We start from the raw sequence: 22,183 nt of genomic DNA on the forward strand, positions 1-22,183 counted from the left end.
GAGCATATAAACAAATGTGTCAAGTAAAATCAAAATATGGTAGTAGCTAAAAATGTAAGAAACTATAATTTAAATTTCATTTAGTGATAAATATAAACATTAATTAAAATAAAGTTAAAAAAAATACGAATAAAAGATAGCAACACACATAAATGGAATAAAACAGAACACATAAAGGACATTAAAGAAACTTAATTAAAGAAAGCAGTAAACCAAACAAGTAAAAATCGTTTGAACAGCAAATAATAGAAGCAGATGTCTATCATGGACAAAAGTAATTGAAGAATAATATAAACATTAATTAAAATAAAATAAACAAACATCGAATAACACATAGCAACACACATAAAAGAGATATAACAGAACACATAAAGGACATGTTAATTAAAGAAAGCAGTAAACCAAACAAGTAAAAATCGTTTGAACAGCAAAAAATAGAAGCAGGTGTCCATAATGGACATAAGCAATTGAAGAATAATATAAACCGCAACAAAAAAGAAATAGAATAAAATAATTGAACGAAATAAAAGAATAAAGCCAGATAAAAATCATACTTCTATTGATTTCCTCACATTATTATCAATAAGATTTAAATCGGAGCAAAAACATAGGGGTCACAGAGGCAATTGGTATTAGTTCTATTCTCTGAAATGGTTATTATCTTTGCCACGTTGTGCTGTATTGTGATGGGTCTTGATAAAGATTGAATCAACCGATGCTTACTCGGCGTATATGCATGTGTCCATATCCTTTAGCGTGCCTTACAGGGCACGATGGTCGTGGGTTGGAAATCCCTCACCCGTATCTGCCCCGTAGGATCTCGCATCCCCATCCCACACGGACACGGACGCTGGCGCCATTCTTTATCCATTTCCAACCGACAAGGGACCGATTCAGCATTTCTTTTTTTTTTTGCTGCTGCTGTTGTTGTTGTTTTGTTCTGCCCTTGACGTAGGTGGCACGCATGTGTTTGACCGCGGCTTGAACACCCACACACGCCGCATGGGCAGAAACTCACCCATCCCACCCATCCGGATCCGGATGTCAGTTGTTGAATGTGCGCTCTCGTTCGGCCGATGAGCCGCTGAGTGATTGCAATCCTGTCAAAACTTTGGGGAACCAGTTTTGGAGCGACGGAAGGTAAAGTGACGGGCCCTGCATGGCAAAACCAAAAGGATTTTGCCGTAAGGATCGCGTTGGGGCGTTGTCGGGTGCCACGTGTGCTGGTCGACGTCGGGTCCTGACGATAAAGTTCCCTGCCACGGTCCAATGCTTCACGGGCAAATATCGATCACGATTTAGCAGGACATGCTCTTGGAACCTAATTGAGGATAAGCCGTCCCTGCGTACATCCAGGGGGGGTTGAAGGGGGATCGAATAAAGGGAGGATCGAAAACCATGTTATCCTCTTTGTTATCGCTCCCTTCGGGACCGGCTCAAGGTTACCCATTGAGAGGAATCACCCATAAGACCCAAGAATGTCGCAAGAATGGGACACAGGATTTCGTTCACAAAGCCATTCCCGTCGTCGTCCTACCCCAAAAAACCGCCCACGGAGACCATCATGAATCCCGTTGCTTGGCCGCGCATCCCGTGTCGCGCTGCCTTCACGTTTCGCTCTCGGTTACTCTCGGCGGCTCTCTTGGTGTCCCGACGCATCCAGACGGGATCGCATGTGGCGCATGTGCAGGTGCAGCGCCCGACTGCGAGCAACAACCGCACCGTGGCCGTGTGTGTTTGATTGAGGAAAAGCGCGTCATGCTCTCCCGTTGTAACACACACACACACACACGCGCACACTCGTCCATGTGACCGTCAAAAGGAAATTGCTCTCTTTATGTAACACGATACACACCAGGTTCAGTTCGGGGCCAAACTTCATTCAACTCCGGTGCCGAACCAGTCGGTACTCGGCAGTTCACAGACATGTAGCTCGGCAGGCACTCGTGGTCTATCCGTTGGACACAGCAGTAGTCACGCGGGCCCCTCCGGGTTTGGGTACGACGCTGCGGGCAAAAACGTTCCGAGTGGTTAATCGTGCGTCCCTTTTGCCTGCTGCTCCATCACAGTATCTCGGTGCGTGTGTGCTGTGTTTGCCATTGGCCACGGAAAAGGGTGGTCAAATTGAACTCCGGAACACAACTGCCAACTGCCGCGCGGCGCACTGGTAGGTTGCCAGGTTCGTTATTACGTAAAACCGCTCCCTGGTTTCCCGTTCGCCAACCTTCCCCTGAATAGGTGCATCACGTTCGTCTGGAGTGTGCGGTTGTTTCGTGACTTTCTGCAAGGCCACGGTTGAGCGGCGACCTCTTCGCTTCCGAAAAAACCAGTAGTACAACGCGAAATCGAATTATCGCGGTGGGCGAGTTGTTTAAGCGGTTTTAAGTTTCGCGTGCCGTGCATGTGTGTGGGCCCCGCGGTTAACGAGTGTTTCCTGAATGGAGGACGAAAACAAAACAAAAAAATTAAGCCCTTCCCGAACTCGGCTCGCGAGCGTCCAGTAAATGTCCTGAATACTTTCGAATTTTGCTTCCTATTGTTTTGCTTGCCCTGTCAGGCTCAAGAAGGTCAAGCTAGTGTTTAGCAGGAGCGTTTGGCCACACCGCTGTTCGCTGTCGCTACGATCTGCATTCATCAAACAACAAGCCTCGCCGAAAAGGCATCCGCTTGTGTACCATCTGCTTAACGACCGACTAGCGTGTCTCGTTAGCGTTGGATGTGTTGGAGGCTTGGAATTGTAAATATCAACAGTGCAGTTGTTACGGGTTGCGTTACGTTGTTATGCCATTTCGGGGTGGTTATGGATACCGTGTCTACCGTTGCCTGGTGCCCATTGCAATGTGTGGCACATTTGTATTGTATGTTTTTTTTGTGAGTTTTTCATTAAAAAATGAGTCCAGTATAATGAAAATTGAGAAGGGATTCCTAAAAAGCTGGACGAATTTCTTGTCCAAGAACTTCTATGTTTTAATTGGAATGTAATTTTTTTATAAATAAAAAAATATTATTGATCTATGAGCCACGATTCTTTGTGCATTTTCGAACTAAATTCTGTTGACTTTAAGAGGTTTATTAAGTTTATTCTTTCGTTGTGGTATAAATCGGAGCATCTTCTACGAAAGATAAAAGTTTTTTTTTGATAAACTGTAAACGTCGAAGAAGCTAGATTAATGTTTTCACCCGAGTTCAATAACTCATAAAGCTCAACAGGAACATTTTAAAGCACTGTTGTTAACGCACTATAGGTCAGAGTAAGAATCTCAACAATACCAAGAATTAATTCAATCTCTCGTTCCCTTCTTTCTATCTTTCTGGCCCTCTGTCTCTCTTTATCTTTCTCTCTCTATTTTATTCGTATTAGTATTGTAGTTAATTACATTTATATTCAGAATATTTTTTTATTTATTATTTCATCATGACGGCATTTGTCGTATTTTCAACTACGCATATACTGAATTGTGGTGGCAAAAGCAATTCATATATAATTGGTCTACGTTTTTGTGCATTTTCGAATCTTTGAGGACTTATGAATCTTCTGATATTCGTGAATTTTTTACGGTGCATCTATTAAGATTCTTGAGTCAATGAGATTTCATAAATATTTTGAGTATAGGTCTGTAATTATTCGTGAGCGTTGTTAGACACAAGACTTATTCGAATTATTTTTAAACAAATGAATAACCTTATAACCGAGATCGTTTTTTAGTCCGGTTGTTATCCCTCTCGTTTTTTATCGTTTTCCTTAAAAGTCTTAACAATAAAGTGTCGAAAACCCAACTCGTTTCAGGGACGGTGTGACTCAGATGTAATTAAATATTTCTATAGCCTATAGTGTCCCACTGTGCTGTAGGTTAGTTCTGGTAATTGTTTTCAAGTAATAAATAATTAATTAATTTCCTGAATAAAAAATTAATTAATTTCCGTGTTCTAAACTAAAATTTAAAGTTTTATTTTTAGATTTTTAATATTTAAGATATTTAAAAGTATTTAATACCTCTTAGAGATAGGCACATCCTGGGATAGATCATACGGTAGATATTAGGCTGGACTAATTATTACATTTTTTATTACTATTATAAAAAAAATTTAAATCAATTTTAAGTTTTGTATTGGAAAAAGGAATAATGAATGTATTAAGTATGTTATTTTTTTTATATTGTATGTCACACATTTGTTAAGGTTTTAAAACTCAATAACCCACTGATAGAAATGTCCGTTATTATCGTCACTTTCTAATTTTCGGCTCACCAGAAGTGTTTACAATTAGCATCGGGTGCGTAAACATAATAGTCGGCTAATGAAGACCACCTTGCACTTAACCGATGAGCATAGTACAAATAATAGTATGATTTTGTTTATCATCTCTTGATCGTCAATCTTGACCGTACTGTTTCGATCTCATTCACGATCATCAGGTTGGGTCGGTGAGCATTGTAGCATTAGTACGGCCACGATTTCCAAACCCGGGGGGGAAAGTCTATCACTTTTCTTTCCCATCTCAATCAGACTTTTCCGTCCGATTCTTACCACCGCGCAATTTCCCAATTTGTCTTTCTATTCGGTTCGGTTTGTTGTTTTCGCACCGAACCTTGGAAAGTAAATTGCCCCCGGAGGCCCAATCTGTGTGGGCCACCGTGCTGCCGTTGTGCGTTGGGTGGAAGAAGATTGGACAAAACAATTGACCCAGAAACCGAGCCCCAGACCGTAATCGGGCTGATCTTTTGCACAGCAGCATTTGCGCGTACGGTGTGTTATCAGCTACGGCTTTTCTTGTTCCACGGCCATTCCCGTGTTTCTGTTTTAGTCGTTGCTTTGTTTGTACGCCGAATGAAGAAGTGGAGTTAGATAAGCATAACGGTGCGATTTTTGTGCCGACTGACGCACCGGCAGTAGTGGTATCGCATGGGTGGAATTGTCTGGCTGTCGGTGCCGAATCCATCTGCCGAATACTCTTGACAGGTACCGTAACATAAGCAAGCACTTGTCTGCCATTCCATTTCCCTTCGTTGCTCGTTTCTTGCACTTCCCTCTTTATCAGCGGTTGGTTCGAAACGATCTTTTTCCGACTGCCAAGATCGCGATCCGCTACCCAAAAGGTTTGCTGTCCTGCTGCTTCCGTCAGCAGCCCGGAACGGAGCGCACGGTAAATCTTCAGATCAACGAAGTTCAAGTACAACTGTGTGTGGCTTTGTGTGATTATGTCGGCACTGCTGCGGTCGACGAATCTGTCTGCTCCCCCTCTGACCCATCTGGGCGAAAAGGCCATCGGAAACCCATTTTCTTCGCTTCCTCCCCTTTCCGACCTTAGCAAACCCGGGTCGATGTGGGTTGCCGGGTCAGGTTGCAATCGGGAGCGCGGGTTTTTTTCTTTTTGCTGTTCGCATTCCTACGGCCCTTTACAATGCCAATGACCGTTTGCGATGAGCGCGAAGCACCAGTGAAGAAGGCCTTTAAAAGATTTCCTTCCCATTTTCGGATTTAAAGCGCCATCGCCTCGGGGCGCCTGGTGCTTGTAATGTGCGTGAAATGTAAAGAATGGTAACTTAATAAGATGAATACAACAAAAAAAAAACAACAAACAGTTGCTCTAAATTTATCAAACAAACAATCGAATGGTGGAGGGTTTTGTTTGGAGTATGGGCTATGTTCTCCGTCTGCCCGCCCGCTCATTTCCCGCGTGGTGGAGAAAATGCAACCCCACGAATGGTTGATTGGCCGGGTTTGATGTCTTACCAGACGTTGATTGGGTTCGATTGTTGGGTGAAAAAATAGAAACTATCCATTAAACCCGCTACTAGCGGCGTGTCTAGTGTATTGGTGCGAGCGCGCGGGAGAACCGGTTGCGCGGGTCTATCAAACAGGTGGTTCTCGAGTAGTAATTATTTAATCGAAATCTAGTACAAATGAATATGAAACGGGCACGAGGCCACCCCGTCATACCCCGTTGGGTGGTAAATCGGTATTATGTTGCCGTTGTTATTGGCGGCCCCTTTCAGCAAGAAGGGTATTTTTTAAAAAAAAGGTCTTGGAAGCGGAAATGATTTTGATGAGCAGCAAAACGGGCTGTCCAGCACAGCAAAACGGTTGGGCAGAAGTGTTCAATTTTGGATCGAATTTTTTTGTGTGAATGAGTGAGCTGGAAAGGTGACGATGAAGTGAAGTTTATGCCATAACCATTGAAGAATTAATAGCATATGAACTGTTTCAAATTGACACTAGTTCTAATATTTGTTTACTTTTATTACAAAATTTTAAATCGTGTAAATAACGATTACTTTTCCGATAGGCATACTAAAGCAAATTTAAATGGAAATAGCTACATATGAAATGAAAACCGAATACAAATATTAAAAAAAAATAATACAATTCAATATTAACAAACCTGTTTGGACAGTCGCAGAAAATTAAAATGAAAAAAGAACACATTTTTTAATTCGCCTAAAAATAGTTTTGACATGATAACAAATCTAATCAAGAAATAGCCATTTTGTACTTTGTACTCTTTTGTTTGCCAATCCTCCTTATAATTTTGCTCCCCAACCATGGTGAAGATTAATCTATTGCTCTAAAACCCCGGTTTCCTTTTCGCTCGTGAGACACACGGTCCCAGTCCCAGCGATAACCTTCCCATTCCCAGCTTACACCCGAGTGTGTCTGTAATTACCCAGCGCGTAGCCCTTTTTCCATTCTCTCCGGTGGCTCACACTAGCCAACGGAGCAGCACTGAAACGGCATAAATCCCGCTACACTTTTGTTTGTGTATTTTTTGAGCATTTTTGAGGCTAGGAAAAAGCGAGAAAAACAAACGGAATACGATAACGCAACTAAGTACCAGACAGCAGACAGTAGTTTTTTCGGCATCCAGCTCTCAAGTGTGGCACTTATTGTCCACTTGAGCCACTGCTATGACCAAGCGCCATGTGGAGTGAGCTTTTGTGTTGTGGCTTGTTTGTGAAGAAAAGACTTAGCTGTGTAGCTGTGTCCTGTTGTAAAGGAATGGGCCGTATGGCGTTTACATTCCAGAGTAGAAATCGGAGATGATTAGATCGCTAAGGATCCTTCAACCGGTTAGGAGACTGGGTCAGCATTTGAGCAACACTGAGCTACAGAGGTTCAAGAGTGCTCAGATGCCGGATTTCCTTCTCTCAACCCCAAAAAAAAAGGTCGTAACATTGCCTTGCACGAGGCACATCTTCGAGAAGAAACAGCTAGGAATTTCGTTTTTGGTGCAGTATTTTCCCATTCCCATTGCTCCATTGAATGATGGATGATGGCACACAGGGTGCGCCTTTACCGTGCCGCGGTCTCGAAAAAAATTACCTAACAGATAACCGAAAAGCACGTTGGGCACAAACCAAATAGAGCGTAGCCAAAATGTGCTAAAATGTAGCGAATCAAGCACAAACACTCGCATCGAAGCCAAACAAATCAATGCGCCCAGTGGCGTTGGACGCGCAATGTTTACCATTAAGCACAACATGTTTCCATTGCACCGAAGACGACTCCTTCGCACGACGACGTGAACACGACGGTGTCTGGTGGGAAGGTTTATTGCTTTGCGTGCACGAATTTTTGCCAAATTTCTCCACTATTTACATTACTGTTTTGCGTTACGAAAATAAAAAGCAAACACATATAAACACAGTCCCTAAATAAATTGGTGTAGGTGTGTGCTAATGATCATGTTTGTGTTACTAGTTGAATTTTGAACTTTTTCAACACCACCTGATGCTCTACTTGTAACACTCCACATGGGCAGTGTTGTGGTTCATGAGTCGGGTTCGTTCAATTTGAGCGCTTATGTTGAGTTATGTCTGCCATTTCATTTGACCCAAGAACTCCATTTCGGGTTGTTAGGAGTGATTTCGATTGCAGCAGCGAAGTTTCTTCGTTTTGAACGGTCTTAGCACTTTCGGTAAGAACCTTTCGTTGCTACTGCTGTTGATATGGTAATTGATCTTTCTGAACCTCACCCGGACGATCCATGCAGTAATGTGCCGATCGTAATTGAATTTATGAATCAATAATAAGAAGCTGCGTTATTGGTGAAGGTATTGCTGTAGAAAGTATGTCAATGAGGTTGAATGGTATTACAGTACGTTATTAACGTGCCATCAGACGGTGACAATTGACACGGAGACTTGTTTCTCCGAGACTTTTTAAAGTAGCTCAATCTTGCAAAAAAACTTCTCGTTGCTCCGAGACATTTCTGCGCTCAATTTAGCTTTTAAATCACTTGTTTGTTTACAAGCCGGTGTGTGGGTTTTTTTAAAATTATTTTAAACAGAGTGAGTAATAAAATTAATAAAAGCAAGTTACATTATTATTAACTAGCCAGACGCCATTGCCATCATCATCATCATCCTCACGCCGGTATCATTATCACTCCGCAGGATAGTATCTTGCGATGGAAAAAATAAAATAATAACTAAAATAAATAATAATTTCACGACGTAACACTAGAAATTACTTGTATTTATGGATGCAAGTTGTGTTTTCAAACAAATGCCAGCAAAACGACAGCCAAAATTGAGCTACTTTATGCATGCGATTAAAAGGTGCGAAAACGCCGTTTTTTATATATTGACTTTTCATCGCATTTCATCGAAATTTCATGTAAAAAGTCTGGGAGACTTTTTCTCACAGACAATTCTCGTTTCAGGCATTATTTCTAGCTATGATTCGTTTAATTTTCCTTTTCTGATTCATTTTCTATTTTGATTTTATTTCATTTGATTTATCTCTTTTCTTTATGCTTTTATTTTCATTTCTTGACAAGTTGAAGGAAAATTTAAGAAATATTTCCTTGATAATCCTCCAATGGATGGGTTTTGCAAGATAAGATGCTGCCTATTTCAAAGCACAAAGATAATATATTACCCTTTAGCAGATGGTGATATCATTGGAAAAGGGATTTTATATTTCTTAATCTATTGTTTATTGTAGATAGTGTAAATAATGTATTATTTATTTATTTTTTACCATCATGGCTTACTATTTTATTTGTTGTTTTAATTCCTTTGCATCATTCTAGTCACCTAGTAGTTCTCCATAGTATGAAAAATGACTTTTTAAGTCATTCTTGCTGTTCGAGCGAACATCCCCCTCTGACCTTCCGATCCGCTAACGACGTTAATGGTGAGAAATCGTTTTCGTAATTCCCTTTTTTCAATAGCTCCCATCATCCCCCTGAAATGGGCAAGACGTGATGATGGCGAGCCCTCAGCAAATCACTTGAAAAGCTCGCACGATATTGTCGTGCTCATCGGTGAGCTACGCCCCAAATTTTGCCCAGGCACCGTCACGCGTGCCTCAAGTGGCAAACACGTGCAATATTTCGGTGCTTTTCGCGTTATGATTTATCGGGTTTCTTGCGTCAAAAGCGGCACGCTACAACCATGGATGTGTTTTTTTGCGGAGATACTCAAGCAGTACCGGCATTGCATTCGAGAACCACTCGTAGGAAGTGGAATAGGAAACACGTCTCGACGGAACGAAAATCAAACCACAAAACTTTTCGTGTGTGTACGGTCCGTTCCGTAATGTGGGCCAGCGAACGACTTACGGCGATGGAACGTGACGTGCCTAATGGAATGAACCGTTTCGGGTGTGCGGTTCAAACCATCCAGGGTAGTAGCGATTGAGGGTTAAGTTGAGGTTGTTCGCACTCACGCACTCGCATCGTCGCTTTAGTAGTTCGAACCGGACCAAAGTGTGGGGCGAAAGGAATTATTTCGATTTCTCAGTCCTACCAGAACTATTCTCAACAAAACAAGCACGATCGCTCACCAGGGTAGATGAGATATCGCATAAACACTTGGTTGGAAAGCAAAACAAACAAACAATCCAGCCAAAAAGGAAATGTGAAATGCAGCTCTACTGAGGACGTAACGAGATTCTCATTTAGTTTCAGTACAAAAGGGGCGTTAACAATTAACAATAAACTCACTGTGAGATAATCTCATGGCAACGTGTACGTGGCTAATGAGGCGGAAGTAACGACAAACATTTAAAGATAGTTTTATCGCAGTTTCATGAGGAAATGTGATGTAATGTGTGTTAGATAATCAATATAGTGCTAATTTTAGTTTATTGATTGAGCTAGGTATTATGCAACGATGCGTGTGCATTGCTCAACTACCAAGATACTAGATCAGAATAAATCTGGAGAGTGTTCTAAACGAGCTATAAGTTCTCCATCGCGGTGAATGGGGACCATCGCGAAGAAGGCTGTACTTTCGACCAATTTTCGGACCTATTTCGCTACAATTCGGTGTGACGTTGACCCTTAGTTGACGACAATAGTTGACATAAACGATACACATTCTACGCAAGCCTTGATTAGGTTTGTGAGAATTGTATTATTTATGCTCAAGGTCTGTGTAGGATATAGGTCGAGTAATATAGAGCAATTTGACAAGTAGCCAAAAGTTCGTTACACGTGATTTGACGTTTAGACACCCTTTTCCATTCAAATGTTTTGTGTGTAGTTGTGTTGATTAAGCGGACCGATCAAAGCAACAAGATTTTTATTGTTTTAGATTTGGTTGGAAATTTGTGTCGCTGTTTTTCGATTTTAGTCCGGAATAAGATCTGCAGATCTTATTGGCGATTTATGTTAGGTATGATTGTTGTTCCAGGCAGGTGAAAAGGCAAAGAATCGGATTTTGTCAAGCGATCATTTGGCAACGAGTAGGCGAGGCTCTTCACATATGAGGAAGAGGATGAGGCTCATCATATCTCCCGGTTCACAGTACGACGTGAAAGTCCGGTACCGTGTGATCAACCCTTGGTTTCAGAACACTAATAGGTGATGACCACACACCACTTTATAAAACCATCAATTAATAAATGCTGTTTCAACTAAAAGCATTCAAAACGAAGGAAAGTGAAACTTCGCGATATAGTAAACAAGTAGGCTAGACGCAAGGAATCTTACACGGGCGACCAAACGTCAAATGAAATCCAAAATGGCGAACCTCTATCTTGGCTATTACCCGACCACTATCCTACACAGACCTTGATTTATGCTCTTTTTTATACATCATTTCATGGCATACTGCGATGTCATCTGTTGCATTTGCAATAGTTTTGCAATATCCTTTGGATGTCTTAAACTTTATTCATCGCAAACCAAATTAATGATAACACGGCGAAAGCCGTCATCATGGAAATATAAATAAATAAAATAAAAATAATACAAATTAACGGCTCATTTAACACATGGTAGAGGTGCTATTCGTATAAAATTAGTTTAAAATCAGTTTAAAATCAGTTTCTGCTGGGTTGTCTGTCCATCTGGAAACATCATTAACAATAGTTGTATATTGGTCCTACACATTAGTCCAAGCACGATCGGTTCACCCGGAAATCAAAGCTCTATATGCTGTGATTGCAGCAGAAGTGCTAGGCTTTGTCCATGTGCACTTGTTACAATGCATTTTCCAAATGGTCATTGAGTGGTAAGCGCTTATCACGTACACACACACGCTCACTTGTAACGCACGCCTTCAACGCCTTTGAACTTGATAAGTAAACACACATTCCGTATCGCACCTAATGCCGCACGGTGAACCACCGGTGTGGACCCATCGGATCGGATTTTTCATCTTTATTTCCTCACACAAACACACACTTGACAGTGCGCGTTGATGGAGGAAGAAGTTTTACGAGGTGGGGGAGTGGAGCTAGAGGTTTAATTACCGATTATGGTCAACTGATAAAACTGAAGGTGTCCTCGCCGGAATGTCATTACCAAAGGTGGGAGGAGCGTTAGCGTTCCCACCACCCGGGAAGCACGATAGATAGAACGACGCCCAAACCCTAACGCACTTCACTATCTCCAGGGTGTGTGTGTGGGGTTGACGTAGAAGAAAACACGTATAGATAACGTGGCCGATTTCCCTTTGCTTCCCCGTTGGACCTGCGGTACCTACACCTGGCATATATCACAGACAGTGGTGGCCTAGCACGTTAGAATGGTTTATTAGTACATTAGTATAATTATCGTCACGTCATATGGCCTATTTCGAAATTTCTTCCCTGTTCGGAAGGAAAAAACCAATGCAGCTTGCGTTTTTTTTGTGGTCCAACTTGAACCATTCCCGCGACGTGGAACTAGTGACGCTAGTGTGACTGTGGAACGTATAAAGGTTTATTTATCTATCTACATGAAACAAAAAATTACCTACCCTAACTATTCCCGTCTTCGTGAGTTCACTAAACCAACACTGTAATCCTATTCGCGAAGGTAAACACACGCTCGTGACCATATGGACAGGTCAACAGCGAGGTAAACAAGCGAGATGTTCTGGACAACGTCCAAACATTCCGTCCCATAGGAGTGCGTGTTTGGAGTTGCTGTAGCTGTTGTACCAAGCGAAACGCAACTGACCTCTTGCTCCCGATGGAGTTTGCCCACTGCATCGGGGATAATTGGAGTGTTTCCGTTTTGGCGTAATTCCCGTACGGATCGCGTGTCCGTGCATCGCGATGCATCAAGCGTTTTAACGCGACTTTTGTTAAATTAAACAGAGTGGCGAATAATTTTAGAATTGTTTAGTTTTTTTTTGTCAAGTTGACGGAAAAAATGGTGTGTATTTATAATTAAATTAATTCATTAAAAGCCAGCACGATAAAGCTGCAGCATGTTCTCATAATAAATTGTCGATTTAAAGACTTGATTTTGTGTGTTAATTAAACATATTACACACACTGTGGTTCTCGCTTGGGCACAGTGTGTTTTGGTTTATTTAGCTCAAGTCATTCCGGATGATATTTGGTGGCCAACCGCAGTCATCGGAACGTGGTAACGCCAAAGATTGACGTTGACCAAGACGTGCGACGCGGTCAGACCATGACAACGCAACCCCTTGTGTTACGCCACACTGTAACCGATGTGGCCAGGGATGGGATAACACTGTGGAGCCGGGTGTAACCTGTGTTTTCCAGAAGTTTTCCCGTTGGTTGTGTTTATTTTACTTTCCTCTTCTAGGGCATGGTGTTGCTTCCTCACACACGCTCCACATGACCTATTTGACCATCTGTTAGTGTTTGATTTAGTGCACTAGAGCAGGAGTTATCGTTTCCCCTTAGCTTAGATTTGTGGTAAGGAATTTGGGGTCTCATTAAAAGAAGGGAATCGATTTTCGAACTACGCCGCTGTAGTACAAATGCATGTTCTTGTTACTTTTTACAATTTTTTAAATGTATTATCCATGCTGGGATCATAATATTGCACACGTTAGCTACCATTTGGTATGGCCATTAATGACTTTAGCAACAAGTGCGCTTCCTCCGGTTTGGCCCCATGTGTGCGCTCGTTCTCACTGTGTCACTTGTCGCGATGATTTATACGATGCCGCATATTGCGCAAGCAGCAGAAAAATGTGTGGTTAGATTTCCGGCCTTCCCTAACCTTCGCTCGGGCACAGGAAGGTGGTAGGAAGGGGCCGGCCAGTCCAATGGGGAGGAAACGATCTGCTGTCACGCTATTGCGGCTTGCGTTTTATGGAGACGTGCTAGTCGTTTTAATCCTAGAATGGTAATTTGGCAGCAGGAATTTCGCTTTGCCTCATGCCTTTCTGCCACTCGGAAGGAAGGAAGTCGGACAGGCACAGATCGGATTGGGACAGTCGGTCGTCTGGAGAGGGTTCCTATACTTTTTTTTTGTTCGCTGTGTGTGTGCCCCCACTTACACAACGGTTCGCGCTCTCGGTGTGGTAAGCACATTTTTGTGTCATTTTTCAATTGACCATCTCTGGCGGAAGGGCAATTTGTGCACACGCTGGAATGTGGTCTTGATTTGCGAAAGAATTCAATGTAATTGAATGCAGATTGTGTGCTGTTCGCCGACGGGCGCTGTACAGGGAGCGGAAGAACGTGTGTTAGCATGGTGTTGATGAATGATTATGCAGCATTTGCTTTACTTTAGATGAACAACGAAAAACACAGAACATAAATCAAGACTGTCTGTTAAAAGTATCGTTATGAACTGGCCTCAATATTTTCTAATTTTTTTCTTCCCAAAGATGATCTTCCCGAATCATCTGGAGCTTTGAAAGTGAACAAATATTGTCCCAAAAAGTTCGCACCTTTAGAGCGAAGCGTTTGTGATTCATCCTTTAGCGTTACCGATGCACTTAGCAAAGTGCGATAAAGCCATTGTCGTTTTACAGGAAATTGTTGTGCCTCTTGATGCGTTATCGGTGTTCCGCCGGGGTTGGCACCTTTCAGGGGAAGAGATATAAGGAGGGAGGGAATGAGGTACGAATAATTTACGACTGTGTGATAAAAATGCTGATAAACATTGCCCGTGAGGGGAAGAATGAGAATGAGCAAAATAATGCTTCATTCTCCACTCGCTCTAATTACCGCTGGGGAGTGATTCAACTCAAGTTATCATGATTGTTCGTTTCGGTAATTTCGCTTGCGATCACCCAACATGGTTAACTTCGTTTTGATAAGTTATTGCATTTATTTTTTCATTTCACGATGTTAATTAAAGTTTTTTCAAATGTTTGATGATTTATTTAATGTATTCTCTTCACTTACTTATTCTTTTCAGTCTTTCTTCGAACTTGATCAAAGTTCAAGATCATGTTTGGTTTGTTTCGACACACTGGCGCTTATCAGTATTGTTTGCAAACCGAAATTAGTTTCGTAATCACAATTTGCGTTCCAGTAAAACATCGGTGGAAAACCTTTGATAGCAATGATAACCCAAACCCGCACCCATTTTCTAACGTTTCGTCACATTCGGCGCGTTACCCGCGTTTAGTATAAACAAGGCAGATAAATTCATTTGGCATTTGGTAGTATTAGCAACTAGGAAGACAAAAAAGACGGGCAAGTTTTGCAGGAAGGGTCTTCCCCAACAAAGTGCGATAAGTTTCTTCTTTATTATCAGAAACCGGATGTGTTACCGCGGCTGGGTTTGATTTGTTTAATATTTTCCGGCATTAATACCGGATCTGGCGCGGTACGATTCGGTGCAACCGTGTGTGCAACCCTGTCCCTTTTGTTTCTGCACCGTTGATAAACGTTCGTGATTGGAGCTGTCAACCGGTTTCGGTTGAGGTTTTGTTGATGGATTATCGTGTGCGCGATATTGGAAGGTGATAATTCATTTCATCCTTTCGTTTGGAACGTTCCAAAGGGTGCGCAGGACAGCCCATTTGGATTGGAGATAGCAACAGCAGTAGATAATGTGACGCCTTTAGGTGCGGACGCGTTTCTTCTCCCTATTAACATTAACCTTTGATACGTTCGACAAATTTTGTCACAAACTACTATCTATAATTTCGATCGTGGATAAATCCTTTGCCTTTTATCTAATGCCGTTTTATCCCTCTTTTATCTTTTCAGAAACAGTTCGTGTCCAGGAATGTCAATAAAATCGTACCGCCATCGTCATTACGGGAAAGGCGCTACTACCTTTAGTCGTTTCAGTGAAAACTGATCTTTAATTACAGAAGCGGGAGGATAAAGCGATACAGGTGTGATAATATTCCTTCATCTGTGTTTTTTCTCTAATTGCGTTACAGCACGTGAGTGAGTGAGTGAGTGAATGTAGGAAGGAAATATAGTGCAGTGGAGTGATTGGTCTCCGGCGCTGTGTATGACCACATAATTCTACATGTAAGCCTAATGCGCGATTGTGAAGCTGCAGTATAAGTGCAACATTCTACAGCAAGTGATCAGTATCCTACCGATGCGGTAGTAGCTCAAGCGCAGTGAATCGCCAGTAGAAAAAGGAATCCTCCGATCGAGGACGAGAGTGTGCGAGCGAGCGAGTGGCTGGCTGGTGGCAGCAGTTTCCGGACGGCACTGGTACTACTCCCCAACACTATACCGTATCGTCGTGAATGACACTAATAGGGCCCGGCGCCCCAGGAATGGCATTTATGATGAAGAAGAAAAAGTACAAGTTCTCGGTGGAACTCCACCTGGAGGAGCTGGTGGAGGTACCGTTCCTGAATGCGGTGCTGTTTGCGAAGATCCGTCTGCTGGACGGCGGCTCCTTCCAGGAGCACAGCAATAGGTAAGTTCGCGGTACGGTGCACATTTATTCCACGTGTAATGAAGTTGGGGTGCTTGTGTTATTGTGACATACCTACACGACTTCATCATCATTTGCCGATGCTTTCTTATTTATTGCGCAGCTGCTGCTGCAGAGCGGGAACTAATTGTGTCGGGGGCACACGTATGAAGAAGGTGTATTTCGTTACAGCCTAACTGTTCTGGACAAGTGTCCGCTCTTGGTCGGCAAATGTGGGTGTCTTTTGTTGTATGTGCGCACGGTAGTTGCACCGTTTGGCACGTGCGTTTTTCCCCGTTGTATTGATGGCACATGTCAGCACATTTGATGCGGTGTGATGATGATGAAACTAGCTCACCTAACAACGTTGAAAGATTCCATTCGGACATTCGGACATATTGTTCTACAGGTTACACAAAGGACATTAAACTGTACGAAGATTTCTGTCATTTATTCAGAAAAAATGCGTTTTTTACGTTTTTGCAAAAGTAAGGATAATTTACTGGAAAACTCTTCCAAAAAATCGGCACATATCGTATAATTTGCTTTGTGGTGCTACAAATTATTCTAAAACTCTTTAGAAATCTAATATTACTATTATATATAATCTTATATATATTAGTCTTATATTATTATTATTATATATATATTAATCTTATATTATTATTATTATTTAGAAATCTAACATACAAACGGATGTTTAAAGATAGTAACTTGATATTTGGGAGACATCAGCATGATTTCTGCTAATAATTATAGTACAATTATTGCGAAATAAGTGAAATACGTAATATAATAAATTATGTACTGGTGTAATAACCCAAGTACTGATTGTTAGACTAGCAACTAATATTCTTTGAGGTTTCATGAATCTGACGATTTAAGAATCTATGAGTTGAGAGCAGCCACGAATTTTTGAAATAGTGATTCAGGGTCATTCTTACAGTTCAAAGCTTCTTTAAGAACCATAAATCTGATTCTCAAAACACTATCAATTTTTATGGTCAGTTTTGATGATAGTTTGAGTGATTTTTTGGGACAGTTTAAAGTCAGTTTCGGGTGGTTGAGAGTTTCAAAATTTCTTACATAGTTATTGGAATTAACGAGACAGATTAATAGCCTTACAAGCTTAATACCTTATAGTTCGGTTTTTTTACACTTAACTGACCTCATTTTTATTATCTTGAGAATAATAATGGAATTAGACAGTAAATAGTATTTTTTGCACTTTTTTTTCATTCTTGCATTACTTTTAATGACCAAAATGGAACCGGTAGGAATAGTTTACATCACTATGTTAATATTTCTTTTGATCGAAAAATTTATCCCAAAACGGTGAACCAAACCTTGGCTGCATTTCTTACACTTCCTCGATATTCATCAACCATTTTGAGCAGGTGCTAAACAAAACAGCTCATTTAATTATCACTTATTCGAGAATTCGGTTGTTTACATGACTGCTTTGGAACATTTTCGGTAGTCGTTGAAGATAAACTCTCTTTGTCCATAAAACGATGAGTCGCGTTTCGTAATTATTGGACAACTCTTGACCGTAAGCAAGCCGTGTCTCATCTTTAAACATTTTGGCAACAAACAATAAACGCTTTGCCGTACTTTTATGTTTAGGAAAACTAGCGAAAAAAACTTATTAAACTGCCGCAAATCAAAGCAAAAACTTCCAATGCGTCAACGGATGTAATGGTTTGTAAATGCCGCTTCAGCGGATATGTTTGCCAACTAAAGAGACTAACGAAAGAAGAAGGACAAAAAACCCTCAATCCTGTCTTTTTTTTTTGACAATGCGAGGTTATTGCCGGTGTCGCCAAAAAGCCGACCCGTAGCAGCAACAGCAAAAAAATATTTAAACAATTTGGCCCAAAACCCCTTTCGTTTGCATTTGGAGTTTGCTGCTTGCCACAAACCAGAACCGATTAAACTGCCTACATGATGACGTCCTTCGTGTGAGACCGATCCTAGCGAGCGCGTTCTGCTGCTCGGATGCGAAGCAGCCCACCGAAAAGGTCGCGTGAAAGGCTCTGGCCCGTGCCAGTTTAGCCACCGGCAGTTAAGCGGCTTGTTGTGGTTGTTCGGAAGGAGGGACCCACCGGAGGTGGTGATGGTGTTCAAGCGTCGCAAATATCGCAGAAGAGCGAACGTCACGAAACTCGCAGACAAGAGGAGACTGACCACAACCAACCTTGAAACGGTCGCAACCTTGCGTCATTGTAAAATTCAAACCAGTTTACATAGCATGAATCCGTTTTCTGTGACGTCGGCATTGGCTTTTGTTGTATATGCGTTTGCTGAGTGCGTACCGTGGCCTGTGATTGCTACGATCTCATTTATGAAACGATGTTGTTACGATTATTTTTCTTAATTTCTTTTCTTCCATACAAGCCGGGTAGGAGTCGCTGCCGAAGAGTACTAAACATGTTTGAGTGACCTTCACGACTCGAAGCCTCTGTAGAGCAATAGTAATCATTTATTTATTTATATTTTATAAAAGTATCATTTCATGAAATAGTACAGCGAATTAAAGATCAAACGTTGATTGTCATGCTTATGCTGTAAGCCGAATTGATCGATGGTTTAAACATGTTTAATACGTACTTTTAGAAACTTTTATTTTTGGGGGAATGATTCTTTTGATCGCCGTAAAATGTTGTTCTCCATTTTGTGCCCGCCTTGAACAAATTCCCAAAACAGGATGAAAAGAGAATGTTCATACATATGCATGAGCCACCATATTTATAGACCTGTTCTATATACCTTTTCTTTATTATACAGCGCTGTGCAAGTATTAGTTTAGTAGCGTATCAATTCAGCTGTTCAGGGATTGTGTCATGCATTGCTGCATGCGTTCATCGCTGTTCTGTCTGCGTCGCTAAATGATAAAAAAAACAGCGAACGATACATCAGCTGCTGTACGATCAAGTAGAAGATGCATCGGATAATGAAAAAAAGAATGAAACAAATTGACTGCACCAACACCACCGTGGTCAATGATACGATTGTGCAGTGGTTGTAGCATACACCAACACCATATGGCCGAAACCACCCCAAAACTCGCCCCAGTGACAACCGATCCGAGCTGGTTGCTATTATGATCGACGGTGAACTGTCATCGGCGGTACACGCACGCGAATGTACACGCCAACGGAGATGACGTGTGCCACGGTTTATCGCGACTAGAACACACTTACACTTACACTGCGGTGGAGGCTGCATTTGACCGTAACGACACAGAATGTGCGAGGCTGTAATTAATGAAAATGCTCTTTTTCTTCAAACCGTACACCGAAAATGGCACGACGCCGGGTAGCGCGATACAGGACCGCGCACAGTTGATTGGTTTGGAAAATAAGCGAGATATTTCCGGGGTGCATGTCGCTTACCATTCGACACAGGAATATTCAGAATCTCCACTCAACAACGCGCTGTCTACGTTAGAAGCGCTTCGGTAGGTGGAATAAAATAAGTGGAATTAATGCTAACGATCCACCCTTACTACACTCGTTCTAATGCGGTGGCGTTTCGGTCCTTCCCATAGCCGCAAGGGACAAGTGTCAAGAACAAGACCGCTCCGCGGTGATTGTTGTTTTGACATGGCGGGCAGAGTTATCTGGGTCACAAGCAGTTGGAGATGGAGGAGAAAATGGCCAGTTTGGTTGGGGTGGGATGGAATTCGAACCGAGAAGACTGATCGAAAGGAAACGAAGTTTTTCTTTAACTTCGTGCCAAAAAAAGGAGGATATTTTTGTTTGCTTGTTTAACATTATTTTATTTTGTTGATTTGCTTACTTCAAGGATAAAGTTGTTTCTAGAAAAAGTGTGTTGAACTATTTCATACAGTACAGAAATTTTATATGCTTTGTGCTTTATATTTTTAGGGATTGAATCACTATCACTAATCCACAGACTGTTTAATTATATTAATAAATATAATATATTTAAAGGTTGTCACAAAATTTCACAAAGTCAACTCTGTTCGTTTAAGTTACTGATCTACATCTGTCAGATTTTTGATCTTTCAACGTTGGTTAAATAACTTGGTATAACAACAAAAAACCTGATTTGATCGTGAAGCTCATATGGATTGAGATCTCCACTATGCGCGAGGAAGATTTCCAGAAGTTCCAGAGGTCAAGAGACTATATCTCGTCTGGTTGATGGTTGAAATTAATTTATATAAAAATATTGGATTAAACAATTTTTTTTTTGTTTTTGTTAGAACGGCCTGGCTGTATCGACTTATTTTACCACGTAGCAGGATAGTCAGTCCTTGCTACGGGGGATTGGTCCGGATGGGATTTTGGTCCGGGCCGTTCGTGTGAAGACCGGCACCGCTACCATCATGCCACCAGGCCGCCCCATTAAACAATATTAGTATTAAATATCTTCCCGATTGTTGAGATATAATAAAATCAACATGTTGATGATATTTTTTTTTATTTATTACAATATTTTTGTTTGTAAAGTTATTTCTAACTTTGTTACATAATTTCCACTGTTCATCCACACCATTCTCTCGCAAAATCCACTCGAAGTGAAGTTCAATAGTTCAATGAAGTTGATTGCACAGCCTGACGACAAAACCTTCTCAGCAACTCATTGATTTTAATCTTGAAACGGAACTAACAATCGTCAATCTAAACACCTCTCCAAACGACCCTGCCGAGGGTTTAATAATATGCACAGCACGGGGTTTTGCAGTGTGGAGAGAGATAAAAAAAACAACGATCCCCCCCCTTGACCGGTTCGGAATAGAGCCAGCAATCAGCTTGGACACAAACCCGGTCTCGCGGTCTCCATTATAATCAGCCGTGATTACGTGTCGTTTTTTGCCCTTCTAAGCAAGGGCGAGCGGTGTACGCACGTGTCAATGAACCGTGACGACGACCGGCGAGAAAAGATATTCGTTGCTGTTGGTGTATGTGAAGTTCAACTCATTTGCATAGACAAAAGGTATGCACTGTGGTTGAACCGTTGATCGGATGCGGTGCAGCGACACAGTCTCAGTCGAGGCAAACGAATGCCATTCCACAGAGTTCCTCAACGAATGCGTGATCCGTTTGGTAGGGTTTGCTCTATTGCTATCAATGTTTGGGCTGAAAAAGATAAAGTTATATTTATGGACGCAAGAATATGAGCTCTTGCCAGTTATCCCCACATCCCCTGCCTGCTTCCCTTTTCCGTTTGATCAACTGCGCCCCGTCCGTATGCTTGAGCCGGATGTGCTTTTTTTTCGCTGTCGATGTGATGGGGCACAACATAGAATGGGGTTCATTTATACCATTCTCAACGGGCGGCTTTATATCTTCAACTTCCCCATTCCGGCGTTTTAAGAATGGAGTATCTAAGACTGTTTAAAAACGAACAGAGAGACAGAGCATGCACACCTCGTCTATAACGCTGCGTGACAATGACAACAAATTCTTTCTGCTTGGGGGCACCCGATTGATGTGATGTGCTGGTCTACGCCACTTTCCATTCATTCGACGTCCACAGGGCGCACACAAATGACCACATGACCCAGTTTGGGTGGACAACATGGGGTGGTACGCTTAGCCGGGAACTGTCTGGTGCGGTTGTCTTCGAGCGTGACCGCAAGGACGGGTATTTGTTTGGGGAGTGTTTCTGTGTGTGTGCAATGAATTAATTTATCAATGAACGATGGTAGTGTGCAATAGGTCTTACACGATTTTCTAGTACTTATTGCTTGTAAATGAATAAGTAATCGTATTTTTATCGTCAATATATCTCGACAAGACGTATTTATTGCATTGCAGTTTGAAGCCTTTTGCAATACTGACTTACTCCCCTTGATTTTTTAATATTTACTAGAATTCCGAATTTTCCAACTTATTCCAAAGAAAATGTGAAGATCATTGATCAACCTCTAGTTCGAAATAAACAAAAATAATAATTGTACCATATTGGCCACTCTCAATGACGCTCTAGAACTGTGATGAAAAAATTAAGCCTTAGCTGTTTAATCTATGGATTTATTTTAAAGAATACACAAATCTATGGACGTCATCATCGTGCCTCTTCAAGCGAGCTGTATCGATTTTGCTCGATGTGTGTGTTTCTTCCTCCACAATTTACGTAATACTTTTTGGACCGTCTAAGAGCGTATCGCAT

At 41.6% G+C, this 22,183-nt stretch overlaps 1 protein-coding gene across 3 annotated transcripts in view; it reads left to right on the forward strand.

The window, feature by feature from the left end:
• The window catches only part of LOC128301003 (nuclear pore complex protein DDB_G0274915), a 73,123-nt gene that overhangs the window by 12,709 nt on the left and 38,231 nt on the right, over positions 1–22,183 (forward strand). For all 3 annotated transcript variants that reach the window (XM_053037286.1, XM_053037287.1, XM_053037285.1), the window contains exon 2: positions 15,367–16,042. In XM_053037286.1, the coding sequence (XP_052893246.1) occupies positions 15,867–16,042 (176 nt within the window). In that variant the 5' untranslated portion in view covers positions 15,367–15,866. The remainder of the gene's footprint in view (positions 1–15,366; positions 16,043–22,183) is intronic.

Source organism: Anopheles moucheti, chromosome 3, assembly GCF_943734755.1.
Source record: "Anopheles moucheti chromosome 3, idAnoMoucSN_F20_07, whole genome shotgun sequence".
Classification (NCBI taxonomy): domain Eukaryota; kingdom Metazoa; phylum Arthropoda; class Insecta; order Diptera; family Culicidae; genus Anopheles; species Anopheles moucheti.